Source organism: Sprattus sprattus (assembly GCF_963457725.1).
Source record: "Sprattus sprattus genome assembly, chromosome: 11".
In the NCBI taxonomy this organism is placed as follows: Eukaryota; Metazoa; Chordata; class Actinopteri; order Clupeiformes; family Clupeidae; genus Sprattus; species Sprattus sprattus.
In genome coordinates, this window is record NC_137909.1 from 7,197,597 (window position 1) to 7,224,687 (window position 27,091).

At 44.2% G+C, this 27,091-nt stretch overlaps 3 protein-coding genes across 31 annotated transcripts in view; 2 read left to right on the forward strand and 1 right to left on the reverse strand.

Annotated features, from left to right (window-relative positions):
* The window catches only part of ssbp2b (single stranded DNA binding protein 2b), a gene marked incomplete at its 3' end in the record, with an annotated part of 54,220 nt that extends 41,420 nt beyond the window's left edge, over window positions 1-12,800 (forward strand). For 5 of the 29 annotated variants that reach the window (XM_080846873.1, XM_080846885.1, XM_080846865.1 and 2 more), the window contains 12 exons: window positions 6,669-6,728; window positions 6,902-6,968; window positions 7,061-7,131; window positions 7,259-7,326; window positions 7,800-7,845; window positions 8,070-8,105; window positions 9,375-9,429; window positions 9,593-9,663; window positions 11,446-11,524; window positions 12,103-12,131; window positions 12,329-12,427; window positions 12,754-12,800. In XM_080846873.1, the coding sequence (XP_080702999.1) occupies window positions 6,669-6,728; window positions 6,902-6,968; window positions 7,061-7,131; window positions 7,259-7,326; window positions 7,800-7,845; window positions 8,070-8,105; window positions 9,375-9,429; window positions 9,593-9,663; window positions 11,446-11,524; window positions 12,103-12,131; window positions 12,329-12,427; window positions 12,754-12,783 (711 nt within the window). Of the gene's footprint in view, window positions 1-6,668; window positions 6,729-6,901; window positions 6,969-7,060; window positions 7,132-7,237; window positions 7,327-7,799; window positions 7,846-8,069; window positions 8,106-9,374; window positions 9,430-9,592; window positions 9,664-11,445; window positions 11,551-12,102; window positions 12,132-12,328; window positions 12,428-12,753 lie in introns of all 29 variants that reach the window. The other 24 variants (XM_080846862.1, XM_080846884.1, XM_080846864.1 and 21 more) reach the window with 18 other exon arrangements.
* A 2,582-nt stretch (window positions 12,801-15,382) lies between these two features.
* Window positions 15,383-23,864, forward strand: acot12 (acyl-CoA thioesterase 12). Its single transcript, XM_080848051.1, has 15 exons — window positions 15,383-15,915; window positions 17,147-17,216; window positions 17,321-17,381; window positions 17,472-17,573; window positions 18,619-18,763; window positions 19,461-19,626; window positions 19,849-19,968; window positions 20,247-20,397; window positions 20,637-20,692; window positions 20,803-20,866; window positions 21,016-21,099; window positions 21,253-21,386; window positions 22,645-22,773; window positions 23,332-23,458; window positions 23,674-23,864. Exons 1-15 carry the CDS (start codon window positions 15,732-15,734, stop codon window positions 23,812-23,814), a joined length of 1,734 nt encoding a protein of 577 aa, XP_080704177.1. The 5' UTR covers window positions 15,383-15,731; the 3' UTR covers window positions 23,815-23,864.
* Window positions 23,865-24,025: 161 nt separating this feature from the next.
* zcchc9 (zinc finger, CCHC domain containing 9) lies at window positions 24,026-26,842 on the reverse strand. Its single transcript, XM_080847144.1, has 5 exons — window positions 26,023-26,842; window positions 25,695-25,845; window positions 25,408-25,500; window positions 25,232-25,300; window positions 24,026-24,403 (listed from the first exon to the last, which is right to left on the reverse strand). Exons 1-5 carry the CDS (start codon window positions 26,410-26,412, stop codon window positions 24,288-24,290), a joined length of 819 nt encoding a protein of 272 aa, XP_080703270.1. The 5' UTR covers window positions 26,413-26,842; the 3' UTR covers window positions 24,026-24,287.
* Window positions 26,843-27,091: the final 249 nt, after the last annotated feature.

The window sequence follows — 27,091 nt, forward strand, 5'->3', positions numbered from 1 at the left end:
AAGGAAGTGTCCTTAAGAGGCAAATGAGCTTATGTAAAATATCTAAAGAAAGGACACATCAGATGCCATTGCTCCACTTACCTGAGGTGTCCTCGTTCACCTCAAAGATGAGGGAGGAACAGGAGGATGCCAGTCACGTGAGCCTTATTGGGGGAGGAACAGGAGGATGCCAGTCACGTGAGCCTTATTTGGGGAGGAACAGGAGGATGCCAGTCACGTGAGCCTTATTTGGGGAGGAACAGGAGGATGCCAGTCACGTGAGCCTTATTTGGGGAGGAACAGGAGGATGCCAGTCACATGAGCCTTATTTGGGGAGGAACAGGAGGATGCCAGTCACGTGAGCCTTATTGGGGGAGGAACAGGAGGATGCCAGTCACGTGAGCCTTATTGGGGGAGGAACAGGAGGATGCCAGTCACGTGAGCCTTATTGGGGGAGGAACAGGAGGATGCCAGTCACGTGAGCCTTATTGGGGGAGGAACAGGAGGATGCTAGTCACGTGAGCCTTATTGGGAGGAACAGGAGGATGCCAGTCACGTGAGCCTTATTGGGGGAGGAACAGGAGGATGCCAGTCACGTGAGCCTTATTTGGGGATTTTGGGGTGTAGGGAAGAGCCTAGCAGATTATCCCTTGGGGTCCCCTGATAGGATCATCAGTAAAGAAGATCCATTCCATGAAGTATATCAGTAAACCCCCCCTCCATTCCCCCACCCCCCTCCCCTACCTCCCTTCTCTACTTGAGCTCACTCTGGAATCATTTTCATTCTCAAACATGGCAGTTTGCTCTGTCCGTGTGGCTGCAGCCATCCCTGTTTCCACTTGTGCTGTGTGATGTTTAAGCAATGTAGCACTCGTGGGAGTGGGGTAGGTAAGGGATAATCCCACGGGTGGTGTTCGGCCGTAGCCACTGAGGCCGCAGTCCCACCAGTGCTATATTGCTTTTATAAAACAATTCTACCGTCAACAAATTAACATTTCAACACGAAGTTATTGATTAGAAATGGTTTATTTCGCCATTGTTTCTCCGCAACAAAAACTAGTTCCATTGTCAACGTCTTGGTTTGGAATTTTAAGAATTTTGAATAAACGGTTATCATCAACGCGAATATTTCATCGCGGAGTGATTTATTATTAGCTGTGAAAAGTCCCGTCCAATCAGAAACAGCTAAATTACGCGATAGAACCCAATTGTTTTATAATCCACTTTAAGAGGGCTTATTTGTCCTTGTGGTCTGGCGGAACCTCGGGCAGTGGGTCCGGAGGCCCCCCACACCACACCACACCACATCCCACCACACCACGCCACACCACACCACGCATGAAAGGAATAAACAAAGAGATGTGCCAGGCAGAGACCACGTTGCTGCTGCGAGGGAAAGTATAAAAGCAGCAGATGCATTATTGAAGGCTTTTTTTATCTCCTGGCCAGTGCATTTGCATTCTCTCTTCGCCCCCCACCCACCCTCTGCATGTCTGTTTTTCACTCTCCACCTCTCTGCCGTGTCTCTTTTCACTCTCCACCTCATAGTTCTCATAGACGCACTCTTCTTCCAGACAGTTTTTTCCCCCCTAGTCTCCCCCACCTCTGACTTCTCACTTCCTCATGTCTTTCTCTTACCTCTCTGTGCTGAGCGCATCCCTTTCTTCTCTCCATCCTTTCCTACTTTATTCTTGTCATCTTTCCTCCTCTTCCCCCTTCTGTCTCTTCCTCTTCCCCTCTTGTTCTTCGTCCTCTCTCCTCTCTCTCTCTCATCACTTCCTCCCTTCCTCTTTCTCATTTGACTTCAGCGCCTCCCACCTATCCCTCAGTCTCTCTCCAACACTCTCCTCTGTCCCCCCTTTCTTCTTTCCCCTTTCCTCCTCCTCTCTCCCCCCCTCCCAGGAAGCACTGAGGCATGTCATATCGCTCAGGCTCACAGCTGAGTCGCCTGGGACGGCCCGTTCCAGCCCTCGGAATCCGAGTCAACACCGCGCACGGCTACACCTGAAGCCCAGGGGGCGGCGCAACCCATGAGCTGACCCGCTATCACTTATTTATCTCTCCGGGACACACGCAGCACTAAGGTTGCTCTCCTGCAGCACACACCCTCCTACCCCCAGCCCTCATCCTGCCTTCCTCTAACAACTGTTTTTGTTCTTTCCCCCAGCTTTGTGTCAGGCTGTCGATATTCTGGCTACAGGCGCGACAGTGCTAGATGCAATGATGTGACACTGTTATTTTTGGGACATGGCGTGCACTGCCAGAACCAGAATCTGAACTTGCCATACACTGAGCCCATGTTTATAAAAATTGGATTGTCATTTTCATTGTTTTAGTTTTATCTCGGGGCCCCAAGTTTTTTTCCTCTCTCTTTTTCACTTCGTCAAGCTGAGGCAGAGATTGGAGTTTTGGGGGGGGGGGGGGGGGGGGGGGATTTTGTCAACGTCTCCTATGTGTTCCATAGAAACATACATGGTAGTATGATACAGCTCCTGGTACAAATGAGGTCATGTCACAGTCATGACCTCTATGTGGTTAACTACACCGCCTAGCTTTTCCTTCAAATGACTTGCCTGGCTTACAGGTTGTGTTTGGTCACAAACCTTTGAGTTCTGATTGCCACCGACCAAGGATGTTTTGTTTTTGTTCTTGACTGAGGAATTAGCAAATGCCAAGTGCGCTGTTGTTGTAGAACAGTCTTGCCACAGTTTTATGCTAGTTGTCAACTAGCCATGTCCCACGGCCTGCTTCCGTGTAAAGCACTGTATGCGTATGTGTGTGTGTGTGCACGTGTGTGCGTGCGTGCGTGCGTGCGCGTGCGTGAGCCTGTGCACTGGGGTAGTAACTGAACTAAATGGATTTAATGGCTGAAATACAAGGACACTGCCACTACAACACCTGTTTTCCTGAGTTGCATTTGGTGTATTTTGGCTAATTGTGTTGCGTCTCCTCACTGAATGTGGAGCACAGTATGACAAACACATTCAGCCTGTAGGTGGAGAGCCATTGTGCATTTCATGAGGAGAAGGTTTGTTTAACAGTGCCCCCTAGAGGCAAAACAACAGAGAGCAGAATTACTCATTGTGTATTGTAGTAACAGCAATCCAACTATGTGCTGCATTAAGAGCTCTGGCTCACTTGCTGTCCTTGCCACCAAACATGCATGCGACATGTACATGCATAGGCATGTGGTGCATTTGGTTTGGAGCTTCAGGTTAGACCATAATAGTGTTGATAACTGTATGTTATCAAGACATGTGGTTCTGTTCACTGTTATTTATTTAAGTGTGTTGTTAATGTTTTAGTTCAGATGTCCACAGCAAACATTCTGAAATCATGCTGTCTAAATGTCTTGCAGTGCAGTCTGTGATTGACCGTTGGCTTATTTGGCCTCTTTCTTCCATCGCCCTCAGGATGGATGGTGTAAACCGTCGTATCTACACTCTCAGGCCTCGTGTAAGCTGGTGCAGTGCATGGAGAGTGGCGGGAGTGGCCAGAGCGTTAATATTTCATCAGTATGATTTCAGTGTAATCTGATAACTCCATTTGTGGGGAGGGAATTCTGAGAGGTAGGCGGGTCCAGCGGCCCAGGAAGGCCGTGCCCTGATGAGCCTCACCATCATCATTAGCGGAGTGTTCTCCCCGGGCCCTCTGCTCCCAGAGATGGTGTGTGTGTATGTGTGTGTGTGTGTGTGTGTGTGTGTGTGTGTGTGTGTGTGTGTGTGTGTGTGTGTGTGTGTGTGTGTGTGTGTGTGTGTGTGTGTGTGTGTGCGCGCGGATGGATGCTGAGGCTGAGTGTTCTCCCCAGGATGGTGTCTGTGTGTGTGTGTGTGTGTGTGTGTGTGTGTGTGTGTGTGTGTGTGTGTGTGTGCGCGTGCGTGCTAGACTAATGGATCATTGTGGGAACCTGGAGTTCAGAGGGTGGATGTAGTTCATCTGGGTGGACCTTCACACCCTACAGAAGAGCTGTAAATGGGTTCATGCTCTGCATCTTTGAATGTGCTGTATTAGAAATGTGGCGTAGACTTCAGTGTGTAACCCACGTGTACCACTTACAGTCATACTGATGGCAAATGTGAGTCTGTCTGTGTGAATTGATGTGGGTATATATTGTGCATATTCAATGTATTGATGTTACTTCACTAGAACACAACATTTCAAAGAGGAGAAAGGAAACAGGGAAATGATGAGTTCTAGTGGTGGCTTAAGAGACCACACATTCCCGCACACACACACACACACACACACACACACACACACGCCCGCACACACACACACTCACACGCCCGCACACCCACACACACACGCGTGTGTGCCCACACATATACACATACACACACACACGCACCCGGGCGCGCCCACACACACACACACACACACTCCTGCACACACACACACACAAACACACACACACACACACACACACACACAAACACACACACACACTCCTGCACACACACACACAAACACACACACACACACACACACACACACACACACACACACACACAAACACACACACACACGCGCGCGCGCGCCTGCACACAAACATACACACACACACACACATGCCCGCACACACATACACACACACACACACACACACGCCTGCACACACACACACACCTGCACAAACACACACATGCCCACACACACACACACACACACTCCTGCACACACACACACACAAACACACACACACACACACACACACACACAAACACACACACACACTCCTGCACACACACACACAAACACACACACACACACACACACACACACACACACACACACACACAAACACACACACACACGCGCGCGCGCGCCTGCACACAAACATACACACACACACACACATGCCCGCACACACATACACACACACACACACACACACGCCTGCACACACACACACACCTGCACAAACACACACATGCCCGCACACACAGACACATGACCGCACACACACACACACACACACTCACATCCACGGCGCCTTTTAGCCTGCGCTCTTTACGGTGATGAATGAGTGTGCTCAGTGCATTATTTTTAGACGGGTTTGGTCCATGAATAATGCAAAGGGTTTCCATGTGGAAAGGAACGAGCATCCTGTTTGGGTTCCGGCTTCTGGATCTTTCTCTCTCGTCCCTCCCCCCCCCCCCCCCCCCCCCGCTCCGCTCCGGTGAGGAGGAAGAGTGGAGAGGAGGAGGAGGGCAGGGAGGGAGGAACGGAATCCTCCTCGTGTACGGAGTCACTTGCCTTGTCCCCGCCGTAAGGAGACCTCTCCCAGGCGCTCACCTCTGTGAGGTCCACTGGCCAGCCTTCATCAATTATGGAGGCTGACAAATTCGGCCCTCTCACCTCAGTCCATAATTAATCAGTGGCCACTCTGCCTAAATGCCCGGTGGCTCTACAATCTCAGGTGACCCTGAGAAAACCGCTGCAGTGTCAGAGCATTAAGGGAGTGTGTGTGTGTGCGTGTTGGTGGGGTGGGGGTTGTCCTTGTGTGCGTGTGAAGTGACCAGTGCTGGAAATTCCAGCCTGGATTCCCATGATGGAAATGACCTTTTAGGGGCTGCTTTTAAATGGCACACTGATCATTATACAAAGAACACAAGTGGGTTTATGCTGACCGAGTGCTTTGGTTGCACACAGGTAAACAAAGCAAGAGATAGAGGAAGTTAGAAGTGGAAAGAGAGAAGACATGGACAGAAACAGAGAGGAAAACGGAGTAAGAAAAGGGGGAGAGAGGGATAGACAGAGAAAGCGGTATACACAATTCTAAACGTCCTTTTTTCCTCATTAACCTTCATGACCAGAATGTTGCCTTTATTAACTCTGCCCTGAATGTGGACTACAGGTCGGGGGGGGGGGGTTACCATGACAATAACAGCCCTTTTTCTGCAGTGCAAATGAGAAGTGGCCCAGGAGGTGTACGCTTCACAGAGTTTACAGCCAGTAGGGAAAAAAAGATCTTTGATCATTTTCACACAAAGTCAAATATAATCATCACAGACAATAAGGCTACCTAGAGCAGGCGTGTTTAGAAGGCAACAGATGTAGCGCTCAGATACCTCCTGAAAGGGATTGAAAAAGCTGATTCAGCCCTTAACGTGTGTGTCAGCAGTCCCCCCCTGCTTTATCCCTGGAGCAGGTATGGATATTGTCGCATGAATATAAGAACGTTACTGAGGTCACAGACATTGAGAGGAATTGAGAGCAAGTTCAGGTGCTTAAGCCGTCTCTTGTCTGAGTCCAACTTTACTTTGTCAGAGCTTGTACACTTGGCACACTTGACTCTTGGCTTTGTGACAGCTGCTAGGGGAGCAATTTGTGCAGTGTTTTTCTCTAGGAGTGAAGCTGAACCTGCAGTGTTTCAGTACAGTTAGCAGGACGCTCATTCTGTCTGATGGTGTTGCTCACCACTGGTTGTCTATGGAAGCGCGTAAAACATTTTGAGAGGAGTTTCGCCTCTCCCTGCCTCCTTTCAAAATCTTCAAGAGGCCATTTTAGCTTGTTTCTTTTTCTCTCCTGATGTTAGGTGGTAAATGATTATTTTGCGTGCATGTGGAGATCAATGAAGAGCTCTCTTCCTTAAGAGCCAGCTGACAAAAAGAGTTCCCTCGGTCTTCTCTCTCCCTCTCTCTCGCTCTCTCTCTCTCTGAATGCTGTCTGTCATTTTGTCTCCACAGCCCTTCATGTCACCACGCTACCCAGGTGGTCCCAGACCTCCTCTCAGAATACCCAATCAGGTACTGCGCCTCCTCTCAATCCCACCTGTTTTCACACACAACTATGGCCATTTAACTGGGACTGTTGCTGTAGCTGCTGCATTGTAGTCTGATGTGCCACGTGGACATTGTGCCACATGTACGTTGTGTTTTGACACAGCAGGTTCTCTAAACTGCCCTTTTCATTGGTGCAGGCACTAGGCGGAGTCCCTGGGAACCAGGGCTTATTACCAAGTGGGATGGATCCAACACGGCAACAAGGTGTGCCTTTTTGGCTTTGACTTCCTGTCTCACGTTCTACAACACTGATCGCTGAGTCATGCATCTGACCCCTTCCCTTGTGTTTTGATCAGGCCACCCAAACATGGTGGGTGGAATGCAGAGGATGACAGCGCCCAGAGGAATGGTGCCTCTCGGGCCACAGGTATGAGCCTCACCTCATCCGTCATCGTGGCTGCAGGCAATAAAACAGTCTTTTTAATGAGAGTTCTTATGTAAGTTGGATAGGGCACAATGTAAGCACATGTGAGACCGTATTGGTTTGTCTGCAGGGTTATGGAGGAGGGATGAGGCCTCCGCTGAATGCCTTAGGTGGTCCAGGGATGCCGGGGATGAGCATGTAAGATTCCAGCAGCCTGCCTCTCTATCTCTCTGTATCTCTCTCTCTCCCTCTCTCTCTCTGTCTCTCTCCCAATCTCTCTCTGTCTCTCTTCCACTCTCTCTCTCTCTCGCTCTCTGTCTCTCTCTCTTTGTCTCTCTCTTTCTCCCTCTCTCTCTCTGTCCCTCTCCCACTCTCTCTCCCTCTCTCTCTCCCCTTCTCTCTCTGCCCCTCTCACTCTCTCTCTCTCTCCCTCTCTCTCTTTCTCTCTCCCTCTCTCTCTCTCTCCCTCTTTCTCACCCCCTCCCTCTCCCCCCCTGCTCTCTCTCTCTCCCTCTCTCTGTCTGTCTCTCTCTGCTTCTCTCTCAGAGACAGTATGTCTGCACCTCCTTAAAAAGTCAACAGAAGGAATGCACATACTTACCATATATTAATATGAATTACATTAGTATTATGAATACATTTGTCTCTATCTGTGTTTTTTTTTTTTAAAGGGGTCCCGGAGGAAGACCATGGCCAAACCCACCCAACGCTAACTCTGTGAGTCCCCATATATACAGACTCTCTGTGAATTGTTATTGTCTAGTATTTATTGATTTATTTATTTCAATCTCAAGGAATGGAGTCTATACCATTCTATTCTAGTGCTCACTACAAGACAAAACAAACAAACTCCTCCACATTTTTTTGCTGACATTTTTTTTCTTCCTCTGGGCTCTCTCTCTCTCTCTCTCTCTCTCTCCCACTGCATCGCTGGCATTTAGATCCCCTACTCCTCGGCATCTCCGGGGAGCTATGTGGTAGGTAACACATCCATCTTTATTCAGACACACACAGAGAGAAAGTGCTGAGGAGGCCGCAAGTGCCGGGGCCCGACTGCTGGCGCCAAACCCCTTGCCCTGCTCACCTTGTCCTCCCCGAGTGTAATTGCTTTCTGCCCACTGCCTACTTGAGCCACATCATTCCCCGTAGCGATCTTTATGTATTATTTAATTTTTACGATCTGAGCACAAGTTTCCTGCATTTTTGATTTACCGCATTGTTTACTAATGTTCATTAACTGATCCCGCAGTGTGGGCGTATTGTGGGCCTTTCTGCGTTGTTGTGTGCACGCATCCCAAATTGTGCTGAAACACGAAGTTGCAAACACACGCCTTCAGCTGTAGCGTAGCTCCTGGATGGCCAGGTCCCTGTCAACAGCTTCTTTTCCTCGCTGCTCCTCCAGGGCAGAGCGCCGAGTAGCCCGGCAGTGTTTACGGAAAGCTGCTTCGCAGAGGAGGAGCTCGGGAAGCCTGGGCCGAGTCAGCAGAGAGCGGGGGGCCTAATTAGATTTGGGAAGGTGTAGGATGGGAGGGTGGGGGTGATGGTGAGGGAGTTGGTTGTTTTTCAGTGAGGGGGAGAAAAATATGCAGAATGCTGACCACAGCAAAACACCCCAGCACCGAGGACCACTGCACACAAACCGCTGTGGCGCTCCTCGTAAAGGGCAGCGATCGGAGGAGAACACGGGGTCGTGGGGCAGTGGCACACAAAGACCAAACCCCCCCGACAGTGGACAATAAGAACAGGGTTATGATCCATGCAGCGGACACTTTGGTTTTGAATGGTCTCTGTGTGGTGACTTAATATGCCATACAGATAAGGAAGAGATCATTTATGTTTTAAAAGTGGCTCATCATTCAGCAGTTGCAGTTGGGTCATTGAAGAGGTTAATTTCAATGGGAACATTTTTTAATTTGTTTTCATTCGTTTTCCAAATAATTGTGTAAAAAAAAGTGCACAATTCTGAGACTTCGTTTCGAAGCCAACAGCACCAAACATATTTCATCATAGTATATTGATGTGTGCTAGCGCTGGTTATGTAAAGCCTCCCGCTCCTAGCTCTCAATAAGTGTACCATATTCAGGGTGTAAGCATTCATGGATGCCTATGATGTATCATGCTGGCCCAGTGAAGACACAAACAGTTTGGGACCCTACAGAGAAGTGTTTGAACACACAGCTATGCAGACATTTGTCTTAGACAGGGTTTTCTTATTGGTTTGTTTGTTTGTTTGTTTGTCTTGTCAGGGTCCCCCAGGAGGTGGAGGCCCCCCAGGAACCCCTATAATGCCAAGCCCAGCAGGTAGAGCTTTATAGTTCTCAGCGCTCCTCGTGGGCCAATTATGAAATATAAAAGTCACTGGTTAAGGATTAAATACACCTTATCACCATATTTCATCTTGTAATTGTAACTCAACATTAGACCTTTGTCTGGCTCTTTGAACAAGCGTTCACTTATTTTCCAGACTCCACCAACTCCGGCGAGAACATGTACACCATGATAAATGCAGTTCCACCAGGAGGAAGCCGGCAAAACGTAAGCATCGCACGGCGGGGTTATTTTCATGATGAATCGCGCTGCGAAAAAAAGGCCATAAATTACAAAACATATAAATTAACAGAAGCAGACAGCTCTGTGGGTATACATTACTCTAGCCCTCCACCCTGGGCCCTCATCTCTCCTTTAAATCTCACTAATGCAGCTCTTGGCAAAGGCAGAGGGCCGTTGCCCACGGCTGGATTAATCCCTGAGTGCTGGGCCCAGGCTCACTGTCCTGACCCCGTGAGCACGCCGTGATTTAGCACCCGGCCCTGACTCACAGTGGGCGCTCTGTTATGGGACTGTGATCTCACTGACCCCTCCAGGACTCCTGTCGTCCATGTGCCTTCTCCTTCCTTCCCTCCTCCTCTCCTTCCATCTCTCCCTCTCTCTATCTCTCGTTTTCCCTTTGGCCAGTTCCTGTTCATGCTCCCTCCATACTCCAGCCATCTGCCTGCCAAGGCAGCCGGTTGCCTGATTGAGGAGGTCTTGTGGGGGGAGAATGCAAAGTCACAGTCGCTGGGTCTAGAACAATGTACAACCTGTCATTCATCCTGTGGAGACATGAGCTTTCCCTGGCTTTCACTCAGTGTCTTAACAGGTCGATCAACTTGATTGGTTGTGCTGGTGTACAGTCATACCTGTGATGACTCAAGATTTCTGAAAAGGAGGAAATATGTCATTGATAGATAAGGACTTAGACAAATACAATAGTATTGACAAAAACTGAAGTGGCTGTTTGTGTTCAAATACATAGATATCTAGGCAGGAGACTGTATAGCCTCTTAGGTGTCATCATAGCTTCTGTTGTGTCTGTTGTGCTGTTTACGTGATTTTTTTCTTGCTAGCCCAGGGCTACAAAGAATTAATATTACCGGACATATTCAAAACTTAGAACCGACGCATTTTCCGATAACAATCTGCACAATTTAATGTAACCTATATATTTTAGGTCTACACCGAGGTTGAAAAAGAATGATAACGTCCTCAAATTAGGTTGACTGTTACCGGGATGTTGTCCTGGGCTGGGCATTTGGAGGTTGGGTGAGCAACTAAATTCAACATGAATAGATGACCAAATCCTACCTGTCTGCCATAGTTCAGGCTGCAACTGCAACTGCAACGTGATTGTGCTTGCCACCACTTTATTCTAATTTGATGCAATCAAAAACTGTCAAGCTTTCCTTCTGTCAAGAAGAACAGAAACTGTCAAACTGTCAACTGTACTTCTTAGAAACCACGACTTAGAACTGAAGAAAGAAACTAGTTTAGTTTTTAAACGTCCACTTTTCAGACATGCTAAGACGAAAATGTCCCAAATGCATTTACTGCTTCTGCTACTGCTAGCTAGGTTGTTGTGAGAGCTAATAATGTTTCCAGTATATTACACCCTCCTCGTAGATATAGGACCATTTTATCAGCTCATCACCCTGATGTGTCAATCAAAATGAGCTTTTCTATTCATTGCCAATACTGTGGACTGGTGAAGTCTTTGGAGGGCGGAGCTAAGACATCATGGAGTGATAGAAACGTGATTGTGTAAAATATGCTTTCTCCCCACGCAGTCTAATGGGAGTGAGAAGAGGTCGAATTTTGTGACTCACATTAAAGTATAAAAATGATATTAATAAAAAGCTACAGTTCCGCTATTCGTTTTATTGGCTTTGGTTACATTTTATGTTTTGTATATATTATTAAGAGGCTACCAGACATTTTGACCGGCATTTTAGCAATAAAGGCTAACGGAAACCCTGATCTGCATGTGTGTTTGCTCCTCAGTTCCCCATGGGCCCAGGAGGAGACGGCCCGATGGTAGGGATGGCCGGTATGGAGCCCCACCACATGAACGGATCGCTAGGTGAGAGCGCAAGGCACAGGCCTCCTGTATGGCACTTTTGGTCCTTCCCCCACCCTCAGTTTCTTCCAGAGATCTAACCCCTACCATACACTATTTTAGCGCGATGCATGTTTGAAATATTTATGAGACATCGGCCCCATGGCTGTGCTCATGCTTTCAAGAGTTTACGTTAGAATCCCAGTGTAAACAACATATAGGGCCACTGTACTTCTGCATATTCATGCACCCTATAGTGGAGGTAATCGAGGAAGTAAATAGTCATTATATCTTACAAAATGTCATCATCACACAAATACCGTGTAATGTATATGATGCAAAATTAGGTCCACATCCAGTGAAGAATTCTATATGATTCTTGTGTGCTCAAGTTCCGAAGAGAGTTACTAAGTGTTCAGTGTTCGGTTACAAAACTAGTGAGACTGTAAACTGCACTCCAAGAGAACAACACCTCATCATCATCCTGACATTTTGCTCTGTTGTAGGGATGATTTAGAGTTACCCATCTGCCTCTGGGGCTGTGTCAGGCTGTGGCTAGTCAGACAAACTGTAACAAAATGCTTCTCTTGTGTACCATCCAGGCTCAGCTGATATGGACAGCATCCCCAAGGTTTGTTTCTTGTCCCATGGTTTTCTGTTGTTTCAAAGCTTTACATGTGTGCAACTGCAAAACTGCCACAGTGTCCATCCACATACATTCTTAAAATGTGCAACATCATCTATCTGCAATGTCATTCACTAAATGTAAATGAGCCGTGTGTGTATATCTAAAAAAAAATAATACTGAGATCGCTCTGCCTCTACCAGAACTCCCCAGGCAACCTCAGCTTGAGTAACCAACCTGGCACCCCGCGAGACGACGGAGAGATGGGAGGCAGCTTCCTCAACCCTTTTCAGAATGAAAGCGTACGTGCCCTCGTGCTCCTATAGTTCAGTGGGGTGATAGTGTTGCACAGCACCCTCTTAACTGTGATCACATTGTGAAGCATGCTGAATGTGTTAGACGATGTGTTGTACAGTATTATTGCCATCTTTACTCTGGCTGGTTTAGTTTTTTTTTTTTTTTTTTTTTTTTTAATATGAATGAGTAACAGGAGGAGAATTATATTTTTGCTGATTACTGTAATATGAATATCAATAGGACACCCTTTAGTGATTGTCTGGGATTACAGGGGTTTTGATGAATGCTTTTTTTGTGTAATTTATTGTAATCTTTGTTTTTGTTGTTGTAGTACTCTCCAAACATGACCATGAGTGTGTGAGCATCGTTTTTTGAGGTCCTAAGGAGTCGACAAGGGAATTAAGTTGTGCGAACGCGCTGTAGCCAGCCCTCTTTTACAATCGGAAGAAAGTGGGTCCAAGTCCCCCTCCCCCCTCACCCTCCCTCTCCCTCCATCATTCTCTTTTGTAATGTTGTTTCACTTCTTCAGCTACAGAGGACTGAGAGCTGAGCTCTAAATAAACCACACAGAGGGAAGACTACGACAAGTTAACAATGTTTATATTTGTAACTTTTGTGTATATATGTGGGTGTACAATCAGAAGTTACATGTGCATGTGTATACAAATGGAAGTATATTACTTGATCCGTGATTGGACAGGGAAGAAAACACAACAGGCAAACAAAAACTGTATATATTGAGGTTGAACATCCGTGGTATGTCTTCTCATTTTCAACTAAATCATTTCTTATTATTCAAGAATGTCTACCCCCCCTGATGATTTTTGTATATATAAAAAATGATGTAAAGTACAAAGGAAGGGCACAACCATTAATTGACTGGGTACTGAAACAACTAATGCGAGGTAAGCACTGATTGCTGGAGATGGCAGTGGTCATAATATAATTAATGATAAGAACAGATCATTATAAAAAAATGTGTCTGTATAATAAACAACCCTTTGTATTCGTACTAAACACTTCAGTAGCCATCCCCTCTCGCTGTGGCATAGGATTGTGCTGAGTCATGGTTGACCTCAAGGAACTCTAGTGATAATGCCCTGTCTGGCCGGGTGTGTTTCTGGCAAGCTGTTACACGAGAAACAGACGGATTATTCAACAGCATGTATAATCATACAGATAATTGAAGCACCATGTATGTCTGCCACAAATTTGACAGACTCCTTGCCAGAGTGTTGTAAAACATTTAGAATATTTGCATTTAAAAGCAAACATGGCTGAAGGGATTGGAGGTGAGAGTAATGGGAACCAGTGGTGATGTGCAGAGAGATGGTGGAGAGCTTGTTTCTCACGGGCCACATGAAACAAAATGCTCCTCTCTACATCTTTCTCTTTTGTTCTTTATTTATAGTTGTAACCCGGAAATACTGTGATTTTCTTTCACTGCGATTTTTTTTTTTTTTTAATCTGGGTTTGTTGCTTAAATTGAACCATATTATAATCATTGTTACCATTGTTGCTATTGATATTATGATACATTTACTAAACATTTTTACACAGCAAAGTGTAATTTTATAGCCTGGGAATTCAACTTATCTGTGTTTCTGTGAATTATTTAAAAAATGATACTGTACAAATGATGCAATGTTTTTTAGTGTTATTTGTAATAACATTTGCCTTTGTTAATGTTACTTCTATTGCCACACAACTAGTGTGTTAATGTGTGTCATTTTGTTTTTGTTTAGTTTATTTTCCCCCAAAATTGTTGCCTGATAATTAGGAAGATATTTCGTAGTTGTAATTCATGTCTCTTTTTCATTTGAATTTAAATTGAATTTTTTGATGGTTCATTTGAATTTGTGAAGTGGTTATTTTCTACCTTGTGTTGACTTTTGTAAATACACTGGGAAGTTTTGAATATACTGTACTGATATAAAGCTTCTCATCCCTGTTTAACAGAGTCTATTGTCACTGTGTCTCTGTGTGTACAGGTACGTCTTTTACTTTTGAGAAGTTTCTTCAATTTGATATTGAAACTACATCAAAAAACGCAACTGTGCAGTACATCAATTGTCTAATTGGGTTCCCGATGCACTCTTTAAAATCCCAGTTGATGGAGTTACAGCTAGGAGGCAGTAAAACATTCGGATTCACCTGTCTGCTCTTTGATTCTATACAGGTAGTTCCATGCACTGAAGTGCTCTATAGTACACACTCACAGGACTGTGTTGTATCTAAAGCATTACAACATTCAGGAAATCTTTGTTTTTAAATGCACAGCTAAACTGAACTCTTAAGAAACCATAGAAGTACCCCTGTTTCCCTGAAGTTTCTTGTTTGAATAGCATCTCAAGGACGAGCCAACCCCTGTCTTTATTTAAAGGCCCACTGCTTCACCATTAAGCCCAAGACTGTTTATTTACAGTGGATTTTCATTCCACTTGGTTTATTGATTTAAGCCACTGTTCTACTTTCCAGTGTCACAGGGATTATCTCTTAGCTGAGGCTGTCATCCTCCATAGTGTTTGCCTTCCCTGTGCGGTGCACCACACATACAATAGCACCTGATTGTCTTGTACCGAGTAAGCTTCCCTTGGTCGGTCCCTTGCAGGTGGTTTGTTTTGCCTGTATGCACTACATCTCTGTGTTTTACAGCCAGGGTTAGCACACTCTGATAGGGACTCTGGCAGGTGCCAGAAGCAGTAAAGGTAGATGTGAGGAACTGATATGTGACTAGGGGGTGGGTTTTCCACACTGGTGTTTGTTGAGCTGTCATGTCTAATATACCCTCCTCAGTGGTGCTTGCCACAGAGACTGGTGTCACATGGCTCCTGTTGATGTCCAAGTTGGCCAGAGGTGAGGTCACGTCCGTACAGCAGGTTTGGAAGCAAAGGCTGGAGCCCACACAGTATTGATAACAGCAGCGGAGTCGGGATTAAGACAGTCAGTGTGCCACACACACTCACACACAACAGGTTCAGGTCACAGGCTTACTGGCTTCCTTTCAGGTAAGCACTCAGGGATATCGGAACTAAACCAGAGGGACTAGAGCTCTTGATATCAGATCCAAAGCAGAGGGACTAGAGCTCTTGATATCAGAACTAAACCAGAGGGACTAGAGCTCTTGATATCAGATCCAAAGCAGAGGGACTAGAGCTCTTGATATCAGAACTAAACCAGAGGGACTAGAGCTCTTGATATAAGAACCAAAGCAGAGGGACTAGAGCTCTTGATATCAGAACTAAACCAGAGGGACTAGAGCTCTTGATATAAGAACCAAAGCAGAGGGAGTAGAGCTCTTGGCGTGGAATGGAGCTGGTTAACAAGAACATCGTGGCCATTAATGGATCCTCAGAGAGGGCGCAGAGACGTGGGCATGTGCTGTCGGATGTGCAGATGTGCCAGGCTATCCTGCCGTGCCACGCCAACCACCTCGGAGAGCTGGGAGCAGGGCAGCTACTGAAGTGGATGGACACCATCGCTTGTCTGGCAGGTGGGTGAGGGTACTTGTGTAATAAGAAATAAGGCACATTTCTTGCATAGGGACATAACATACTTAAGATATGCTTTGGATGTGTTTTTTCCTCTATAGTGATTGTGTGTGTTCCACCAATCCAAGCGTTTATTAGGCAAATGTTTACAAAAAACAACTGATCCTACAGTGCATGCTGCGACTTAAATTAAGTATTCCCTTTACATTGCTCAAGTGACCCATTATCATTGATTATAACAACACGCCAACATTGGCACAATATGACCATCCAGTGACCCACCTCTTTGGCTCAGACAGAACCGTTGAGGCAGTCATGACTCCAAAATGCCTGAGTCTATTCCTGCTCCTTCAGCCTACACCCCAAACACACCCCTGCATGCCTTCCCTCTGAGGACTGTCTGGCAAGCAGTGGACAGGACACAATGTGCCTTGTCTTCCTGAGAGTAACTCAGCCTCTGCCACCCCTCGCATGGCTGCCTGGCCGTCGGTAAGACTGCTGGAATGGCTGAGGCGCTTCCAAGCACAAGTGCTCTTCACCTTCTCTGGGACTTTGAGCGAGGAGGGGTAACCAGAGTGCGCTCACCTTTCACCTGCTTGCTGCCATCCCACAGCTCGGAGCACTGTTAGCAGACCACTTTCACCCCGTCTAAAACCCCAAAGGGAAGAGATTCCATGTTTGACCATGAAGACAGATATTAATGATTTAAACGTGTCCTCTCAAGCCATGCAAGTCCCACCTGCTGACAGAGGCTCTTGGCTTTTAAGGATATTAAATATAGATTGGCCAAGGAAGATGGCTGTTGACAAACAGAAAGAATGCAGCAGGAAAAAGAGGGCAAAGTCTTTCTGTTAGTGTGTGTGTGGAGTGTTTGGGTGTATCTGTGTGTGAGAGAACGAATGGAACAGAGAGAGAGAAAAAAGAGAAGGATAGAATCGGTAAAAAGAAGAAAAAAAGGGTGAAGTGAATTATTCATAAAATCTATGTTTGTAGAAACATCTGTCTGAAGCAACGGTTTGTCAAATTCACGGCTGGCCTGTTTTTTAAAGTCTATATTAGTTTCTCGGCTCAGTGGTTCCAAATGACTGATTGATAGCGATATCAGGCGATCATGATAACTGCTTGAGGTCATGAATGAGGTCAGAATCAGAAACTACAACACTAAACATAACAAACCCCACTGAAGTTTCCTTTACCTCTCATCCCCTTGCCTGTCTCTCTTGTCCCTTTAAGCTGAGAGACATGCTGGTGTGCCGTGTGTTACAGCCTCCATGGATGACATCCGATTTGAAGAGACAGTTTGGTAATGCCTGCGTATTGCTCATACATAACTGCTAGTTCGAAATGGTAAATGGTATCATACAGTACTTTTTAAAGGTTTACTGTACTGCCCTGGGTCTTTTGCAGGGTGGGTCAAGTCATCAACATCAAAGCAAGAGTGAACAGAGCATTCAACACCAGTATGGAGGTATGCCACAACTCTCCACAATGATTGTGTAATCTCTGACAACAGCAAGGTCAACACCACTGATGATTTAGCGTGTGTTTGTGTGTTTAGGTTGGGATCTGCGTCTCTGTGCAGGATGTGCAGAGTGGGGTTTTAAAGCGGGTGTGTGTTGCCTTCTCCACCTTCGTGGGGAAGCCAGTGGGAGGGAGGAAGGTGAGTGAGTAAGCGAGCGAGTAAGTGGGCATTCCACTTTACAGAGCTCCGCTTCCTGTTTCTCTCTGCCTCTATCATAGTGATGCCACCATATTAGTCTATTAGCAACTGTTTCCCATCCACTTTTAAGTGCTCACATGGATAGTTCATTAGTCAGCTTGTGGAACAGAGCACCAGCAATTATGTCCATCCACTGTAATGTAAGGCCCTCTGGATGAAAGGAACTGGAAGGTGATGATGAAGCGCAATGCTCCAGTGGTGCATCAATGTTTTACACAACAAGCCTGGATGGAGTGCTCTGTGTTTCACAGCGACGGGATTGGGATCCCACAGCAGTAGTCTTCTCTGAAGGGGAAAAAAAACAATCAGTCTTGTTTACTGCGGTTTGGTGGTTTGTGGTGGTCCCCTGTCATGTCTGTCAGTGCGACTCTATGCCAACACTGAGTAAAGTAATATGTCTGACAGTGTGACTCTATGACAACACTGAGTATAGTAAGATGTCTGTCAGTGCTGCTCTATGCCATCACTCAGTACAGTAAGATGTCATGTCCTTCAGTGCTGCCCTATGACAACACTGAGTATAGTAATATGTCTGACAGTGTGACTCTATGACAACACTGAGTATAGTAAGATGTCTGTCAGTGCTGCTGTAGGCCAACACTCAGTATAGTAAGATGTCATGTCCTTCAGTGCTGCCCTATGACAACACTGAGTATAGTAAGATGTCTGTCAGTGCTGCTGTAAGCCAACACTCAGTATAATAAGATGTCAGACATCTTTGCATGTGCTTTCAGTACTACCTGAGTGTATCTGCAGTATTTTTGGTATAATGTATGAAACAAATTATTATCATGTTCTTAGTTCTTTCATAGACGATACTGATCAATTATTAAAATACACTGAGATGGGAATGATAGTAGGCACATAACTGTAAGCTAAGCAACCACAGGGAGGTGAGAATGCAGCATCTTGTTCATAGTAACATCTGTTGGCCACACCATGGTGATGTTGACCTGTCTCAGTAAGGTTTCGCTCTGCTGTCCAGGTACTTCTAAAGCCAGTGGACTTCCTGAACTCCGTGGAGGAGCGTCTGGAACACTCGCTGGCATCCGAGAGACGCCGCCTCCGCCTTTACAACGAGGAGGCTTTCAACAACCTCATGGTGGACTACTACGGCCTCACAGACAAGGGTCAGTCAAGTTCGTCCTCACTTATCTCTGATTTATGAGTGGGAGATAAGCATCACAGAAAAGAGAACTTAAGGTTACAACTAGAGATTACATCCAACACGCCCTGGTATATAATAGTTCGAATGGAAATAAAATCATTGAGAGCCCTGAGCTTGCCACAGTACGCCTGGGGGCACAGAGTTAGTGTCCCCAAATGACAACAACAAAAGTGATGTGATTCCCAATGCTGGCTCCTTCCACTGGAAACAACTCCACGGTCAGCCAGAGAGCAGGTCACTGGACAGACACTTGGCCGTTCATATGCTGGCCAAGCACAAGAGTAACATTGTTTCACTAGGTCATGGGGTGTCAGTTATACTCACATTGGTTTATTCATAGTTCCACTCACAGCGCTGTTCAATTCATGAGAGCATTACAATGAGTATGACTTTCACTGTCAGAGAATAGTCGTAGTCCTGTTAAACACTGCACACTGTGTCATTTTTACTTCTGATTTTCATGAAAGACCATGAATCGTCCATCAGTGGCATTTCTTCTAGTTGCAATCCAGCATAGCTACAACGTGAATTATCGACATAATGAAAACGAACAGCTTTAAATTCTAATCAGTGCTTGTAAATCAGTACCTCCTCATAAATAACCAGCTTGTCCTGGTAGCCATATGACTCATTTTTGGACGTGCCTGCATTTCTTTAAGGTGTGAGCAAACGGAGAGACTCCAGTTCAACCCAGAGAATATCAACAGAGTGCACCCGAGTTGAGAGCATTGAACTTGCCCTTCCTCCACATGCCAATCACCATGGTAACACATTCGGAGGACAGATTATGGCCTGGATGGAGAATGCAGCTACAGTGGCGGCAAGGTGCCAGATTTAACCATTCTTACAACACTGCATCTCAGTAGACAAACATACAATGGCCTGACTTTTTATCTACACAGGTTATTACATTTACTAATGGCAAGAGTGTACTTCATATACACACAGTCTAGGGCTACTTCAGTCTGGATAACACTGAACAGACCAGAATTGTGGATAATTATGGATTGTGTTAGCTGAATTGTGCTCACCTCTGTCTTCCTATAGCCGGCTATGTGGAACATACCCCACCCTTAAAGCTGTTGACATGTTCCAGTTCAGAGGGCCGTCTACTGTGGGGGACAGACTGGTTTTCAAAGCAATGGTCAACAACTGTTTCCAGACCAGGTAGGTCACAAGCTCATTGAAAGATACAGACACAACAGACAACATGTGCCATGTGCCTTGAGTTCCTTTATCTGCACAGATTGAGTATGGTGGGCTATCCAGACGACAAAGATCATTGGTTCCACAGGGACCACATACTGAGAACCCATACAGTGATTCATATTCTGTGCTCTTAACAGAAGAGAAGAAAGAGTGCAGTCTTTAGCTTTGAACCTTTGCTTGACTGAGCTTAGATGGTCAGCATGGCCAGTGACTGAAGGGCCTTTTATCTTTGCCAGTCTGGAGGTAGGGGTGCGGGTAGAGGCCTACAACTGTGAGGAGTGGTCCAAAGGAATATCGCGACACATAAACAGCGCTTTCTTCCTGTACCAGAGGACCAACAGTGAGGGTCACGTGCTGCCCTTCCCAGAGGTCCTTTTCACCACACAGGTTAGCTGTTGTTTCACTGCTAGCTGGATCATTTGATCAACTGTATTAGAATAACCTACAAAGAATGACATTTGTAATTGCTAGGAAAAAGATTAAACTCAAACTCATTCTAAAACAACTGTGACAACATGGTGGATTATGAACAAATTGGTTAAAAGTTTAAAGCAGCCCTCCATCATGTCAAATGATTAATTCATAACTCGATGTTTATTTTATATTTCTTATTCTCTAACCTTTAGGATGGAGAGAGGAGATATCTGGCTGCCATTGTGAGAAAGAGAATTCGCATGGCTAGGTAACAAATGCTTAAATGATCTTATAGTGGATGGATATATGAAGGAATAGGGTATTACTTATTTAAACCCTTGGTATCATCTCGTAAATCTGTTGCTTTGTTCTTCCTAGAAAGCACATCCTGTACTCCAGAGATGAGGGACCTCTGTCTGTCCCTTGGGACAAAACGAATCAGGTATTGATAGACCAAACTTCTTTAACTTTCGTATGACTTTCATTCATAGTTTTACAAACATTTCAGCCATCATAACTCTGCTGAGTCATGGCCCCACTTCTGTATTGTGCAGTAATGAATTATTGTCAACTCACCACTGCCTTCTACAGGTGTACTTGGGCTATAACAATATAGCAGCTCTCACAGTATTGGCAGGAAAACGGACATGGGAAGCAAGCAGTGTCAACAATAAGGTATGCCTCTTCTGATTATTCTCTCTTACTTACATTAGTATCACAAACTCAAACCACAGTTAAAACCCTAAATATAAGAATAATCATCATCAACAGTTACATGCTATTTCAGTTGAACCTCATAATCTTGTTTTCTGCCTGTCTTGGCTGTAGATAGGAGTGTTTGTGCTGGAGGAGCTGGACTCCCTCTGTATCAAGATGGAGATGGAGGTTAACACTTCGGCCTTCCACTCCTTCTCCCTGCTCTCCGACCTCCAGCTGAGGCCGCTCTGGGACAAGCACTACCTGTAAGCCCACTGGCTGTTTGTACTGAACTCACTACACCTACTGGACACATATCCCTTGCAAATACAGAATATGGTATTTTGCTTTATATGATTAGATAGTGGTGAATAACTTTAATGATGATATTTTTCTTGACACAATCATATTATATCCACGTCAAAACAGTAATTTTACTATTTGGTTATTGCTGTGATAGCTTACAAGCATGTGACATCTTTTTCAGTCACATCATTGGAGTGGTCATTACAATTATTGATAATGTTAACATGGCAAGCTGACATACAGTGCCTTGCATAAGTATTCACCCCCTTGGATGTTTTTCCCTTTTATTGCTTTTATAAATCAATCTTGGTCAATATAAGTTGGCTTTTTTGACACAAAAATTCACAAAAAAGCCCTCTTTAATGTCAAAATGAAAACAGATTTCTACACGGTATTGTCAGTTAAATAAAAATATGTAATGAAAAATAAGAAATTGCATAAGTATTCACCCCCTTTGAAGTGACTGACCTTATTCAACAGAGGTCCAGCCAATTGGTGCTAGAAGTCTCACAATTAGTGAAATGGGGATCAGTGTGCAGTGAATGTGTCTCAAGTGATTGTTGTATAACGACAACTATGTCTGGAAGGTCCATTGACTGGTTAGTATTCAGTAATCAGTATTCCCGGGTACCCTTACACCATGAAGACTAAAGAACACTCTGAGCAACTCAGAGAAAAGGTTATTGAAAAGTATAAGTCAGGGGAAGGATACAAAAAAATGTCCAAGGCACTAAACATCCCCTGGAATTCTGTTAAATCCATCATCAAGAAATGGAAGGAATATGGCACATGTGTGAATCTGCCTAGAGCAATCTTAAAAAAATCTGTTTTCACTTTGACATTGAAGAGGGCATTTTTGTGATTTCTTTTGTCAAAAAAAACAACTTATATTGACCAAGATTGATTTATAAAAGCAATAAAAGGGAAAAACATCCAAGGGGGTGAATACTTATGCAAGGCACTGTAACTCAATGTTAACAGTCAAGATCACTATTGGCCGTATATGGCAGCTTAAAGGGTTCTCACGAAAGATGCTTCCAGCATTTTTTGGTAAAAAAAATGTTTAAACACAATCCCCAGTAGGCTACATATTTTACACTGCATAGCACATGCTTCGGGAAAACTAGTATTCATTAATAAGTAGCCGTTAATTAATACATATTTTATTATATTGCCGATTCCCTTCTAAAACTTTCTTAATTGTTTGGCCTTGTGCAGGAGCTGTGAGGAGGTGGAGAAAGCTGATGAAGAGGAGACTGTGTACCACATCAAATGCAGACCCATAAACGGGAAAATCATCTGTGACTTTGTGTTACTTCTGTCTCAAAGGCAACCATGCAAAGACGAGTATGTTAGCACCACAGCTCCTGAAATATCAGTAACATCATATAACCTTTACTTGCAGACGATCAGAGAGATCATAACCACAGAATGTACGTGGTCTGGACAGAAGAATCAAACCATTCTTGATTTAATTGCAATCCACGATATAATGAAACATATCCAAAGGTCAAATCTGCCCAAAACCCGTGTGAACATTTTTGTGAAAAGGTCACATGATTTGGTCTAAAAATAATAATTAAAAAAAACCTGTAAGCTGTTCAGTATAAACTATGAGGCCCAATAGAGATTTTCTAAGGAATTCTTCTATAGGGTTACAGACCTAAAAAAGTGAACACTGCCACCATGTGGCCAGCTTTCCTGGACATGGTGGATCTATTTGCCTGACATGGTATTGCACAATATGCCAATATACCTAACTTAATGAAGAAAAGGAAGACATCATAAACAGATAGATGTTTGACCAGAGTGTCATATACCAGCTAATGGGCCACTGTTAATCAAGTGTAAAGGATCTTGCAGTGTTTGGGGAAAGATGTGCAGCTCATATGTCTTTTCCTGCAGAGACCCTTACGTGATTGGACTGCGCTCGGTAACTACGGAGAATTTGCCCCCTGTTGAAAACTGCACTCGCAGTGAGCTCAAATGTGCAGGATTCATCATACAAAGAGCCTCCCAATCCACCTGCAAGGTACCTCATCTTCATCACCTTTAATTTTCAGCCAGATGTGGTTTGGTGGAAACATGTGTCCACTTTGGATAGGTCTACAAATGGCAGTCCTCCTGCATACATTTTGTTTTGAATGAAAATTAAATAATACTACTGTATTTATGGTTATGACTGGCCTTTCAAATTCAATTTCTAGTGGGGCTGATTCCTTATCCTTTGCGATCATATTTTAACAGGTAACTTACTACAACCAGGTGACTTCTGGTGTACTCCCTTTTGTGGAAGGAAACCTGGCAGGCTGGTCCAAGTCCATGGAAGAGACGGCGAGATCCTGCATCTCATTTCTCGAGCTCGACACAATCTCAACTGCCTTCTAACAGCCCTAACAACTTCTCCTGTAAAGAACCATTTTTGTATAGTATTTATATATTTGCTGTTTTTTCTTCTTTGTCTATATAAATGTTGTTAAATGTAAAAATAAATAGGTTAAATATGTATATGTTTTATTCACAACTCCTGTTTGAATGCATATTTATTATATGTAAACTCTGCATGTTGCATCAAAAGCATTTAACACAACGTCTCAAAACAACAAATATGGCATACAAAATAATGAGCATCATTGTTTCCTGATTTTAAATATCTGTGTACAGTTCCACCAGGTCTGGCTTGACATGAACAGTTCATAATTCCCCAGAGATTTCCACTCCTGGGTTGACGTCTGAGGACACCTCCATCAAACACACACCATAGCACATGGGTGTATATGGAATTAGGATAGTGCTCCTTAAGTAATGTTTTCTACCTCAAGAAAATGACCATTAGTTGGTCTGAACAACATTGATCTCCATTAGAACACAACCACCTTGGGCTTAGCCTTGGTCTGTGCTCTCTTAACGGGAACATGGACCTCCTCATGGTCGGCGCTCACTCTGTTGGACAAGCGGCTGACAGTGATGGAGTTTGCTGGGAAGAGATAACAGACAGTAGTCCAGACAACAGTAATTAGTATGTTATCTAAGGGACTTTGTTGAGGTACGCATTACATTTATGCGTACCTCAACAAAAAAAAGACTGTATCAGATTTACCATTAGACTAACAAATAACAACGGGATGGCTTCTTTTAAAATTCAACACCCAGCCTACCTAATAATTGTCTGAAATTAAATCAATCAAATAATGGCTTTTCAATTGATATACATAGCCAGTGTCTCTTCAACATAAATCACACATGCCCACGTGAATCTCATTATATCATTATCGTGAAAGACCGATCGAAGCAGCTTTGTATCATGTCTCAAATTAGCCTGGTACTTTTCACTTTCGTAGCCTTATTTTCCATAGCCACCCTTCTGGATAACAACACTGGTAAATTGTTAAATGTATCCAACTTCTTATTCTAGCAACATTTAAATCCAAGTTTGATTTGAATATTTCAGATTAAGCTTGAATTCTCAGACTGTTTCGCAATATCAAATATTTTGCAGTGGTTTGTGCTCCAGTGACGAGAACGTCTGCTCATCATAACAGTACACTCACTGTCAAAGTTAACCGACAAGTGGGTAAGTTACGTTGAACTCAAACCATTTCATTAGCTCATCAAAATCCAACTGAGAGCATTACATTTAAATGTACATACACAATGTATGTCTTTCAGATAAATTGCTATAATATCGTCTATTCATTCTCAAGTTAAAAATGTGAGAGCACACAAACAACAGCTTTTTTTCAGTATCCTTGGTCATTCTCAACTTCACAGATTATTTTAAGAAGATTATATTAGAAATACTCACATGCACTCTGATGCTCAGGACAGTCTTTCTGGAAGTGCTCAACGGAGCCACACAGTCGACAACAGGCCCCTAAGAACAAACAGAACATACACATCTCAGGACTACAAACAAAACCAAATGTTTAAATAAATAAACACACAAGCGAATAACCAAACATGTCAAGACAAATATCTTACCATGCGCATACAGTCCTTTGGGGTTATCAGGACATGATTTGGAGAGATGACCAGTCTTACTACATATAAAACACTTGGCGAATGGATATTCACCTGAAAAAAGGGGAGCATTTTTAGAGCCACACCACCACTTCTACAAAGCATTTAACTGATAGTCCTTAATCATAACCTCATAGGTCAGTTCTACATGAAGTTAAGTGCATTAGAAATAAAAAGGTGCTTTTATCATTCCTTAAAAAAACAATAACAGCAAAGAAATTTTTACATATTTTGAAGTGTGCTCTAACCGAGGGCAGGGTCCACTTTAGCTCTGCATTTCTGGATCTCGTGTTCGGTTGAGCCACAGCGGTAGCAGATATCACAGCCCATCTCCTCGTCTTTGTCTGCGTCTGGACAGTCTGCAAGCCCATGACCTGGCTTTTTGCAGTGAAAACACACCTACAAACCACCAGCACAGACAGAAAAACAGGTTAATGTCACAATTTACGCTTTCTCTCCTACCCATAATCACAGGTCTATGTGCCATTATAAATCCCATAGTGCAGAAACGGCAAAGTACAGTAGGAGGTGTGTGACTGGCCAAAGTGCAATCAGCTGCTTTGAACTTTTTTTTACCATGTTATTCTTTTTAGTAGACTGTCTTTTCAGTCTCCTGTCTTCTCTCCTCTTGTCCTTTTTGAAGGCAGTATTCAGATCTTCACTAAATCCTGGGTCAGACATCTGACCTCTTGGCACCGGCTGCCCTGTCTCCTTCAGGTAATCCATGAATCCATTTACATCCGAGCTGCAGAACTCCTTCTTCTTATTCTTTTTATTTCCTTGGCCAGGCTGAGAGCGCCGCAGCGCAAAAGATGACCCTTTGCCTGGCTTTTGGTTGGAAGGTCCTCGGCGGCCACCACTGGATCTCGTGCCTGCATTTGAGCCCTCAGCCTTCATACGGCTCCATGGGGTGGCATCTGTAAGTTTGTGTTTGTGGACATTGTTGGCTCTTGCCCAGCGCGTCATGCTTTGCCCAGTCAGTTAGCTACTAACCATCGAACGTTCACAAGAACGTTGTTGTGTTGTAGAAGTTAGCTAACTTGCTATCGTTAGATCCTAAAGTTAGACCGTTTCAATTCTACACTGAATCAATCCTTTCTCATTTTTTGAGGAGAGGTTTGTAGCTATTTAACGGAAAAAAGAGAGACGTTTGGAGACCTTTTTGAGGTAATCAGTCAGATCATTGATGTTCAGTAAATTAAACTGAGTTAGCTAGAAACTGTTTTTGTAACGAGGATTTCATTTCGAACAATATAACTTTAAAGTGTGCTAATATGACTCTGACAATATCGAAGACCAATAAATAATTGCAGCCCTACCTCTACACGATGACCTACAAGATTAATGTATACAGTTATAACATTCTCAGTTTCACGTGTATGCAGATCAGTGCAGGATTGTTGCCGGATGTTTCATTGAAAAACTGTCCGGAATGGTAACATGGAACCCGTAGACAGTTCCGACCACAAAAGTTTGACTTCTAGTTTATTGCTGTGTGGAACACCATATTTCAGATTTACCATTAGACTAACAAATAACAACGGGATGGCTTCTTTTAAAATTCAACACCCAGCCTACCTAATAATTGTCTGAAATTAAATCAATCAAATAATGGCTTTTCAATTGATATAGGCTACATAGCCAG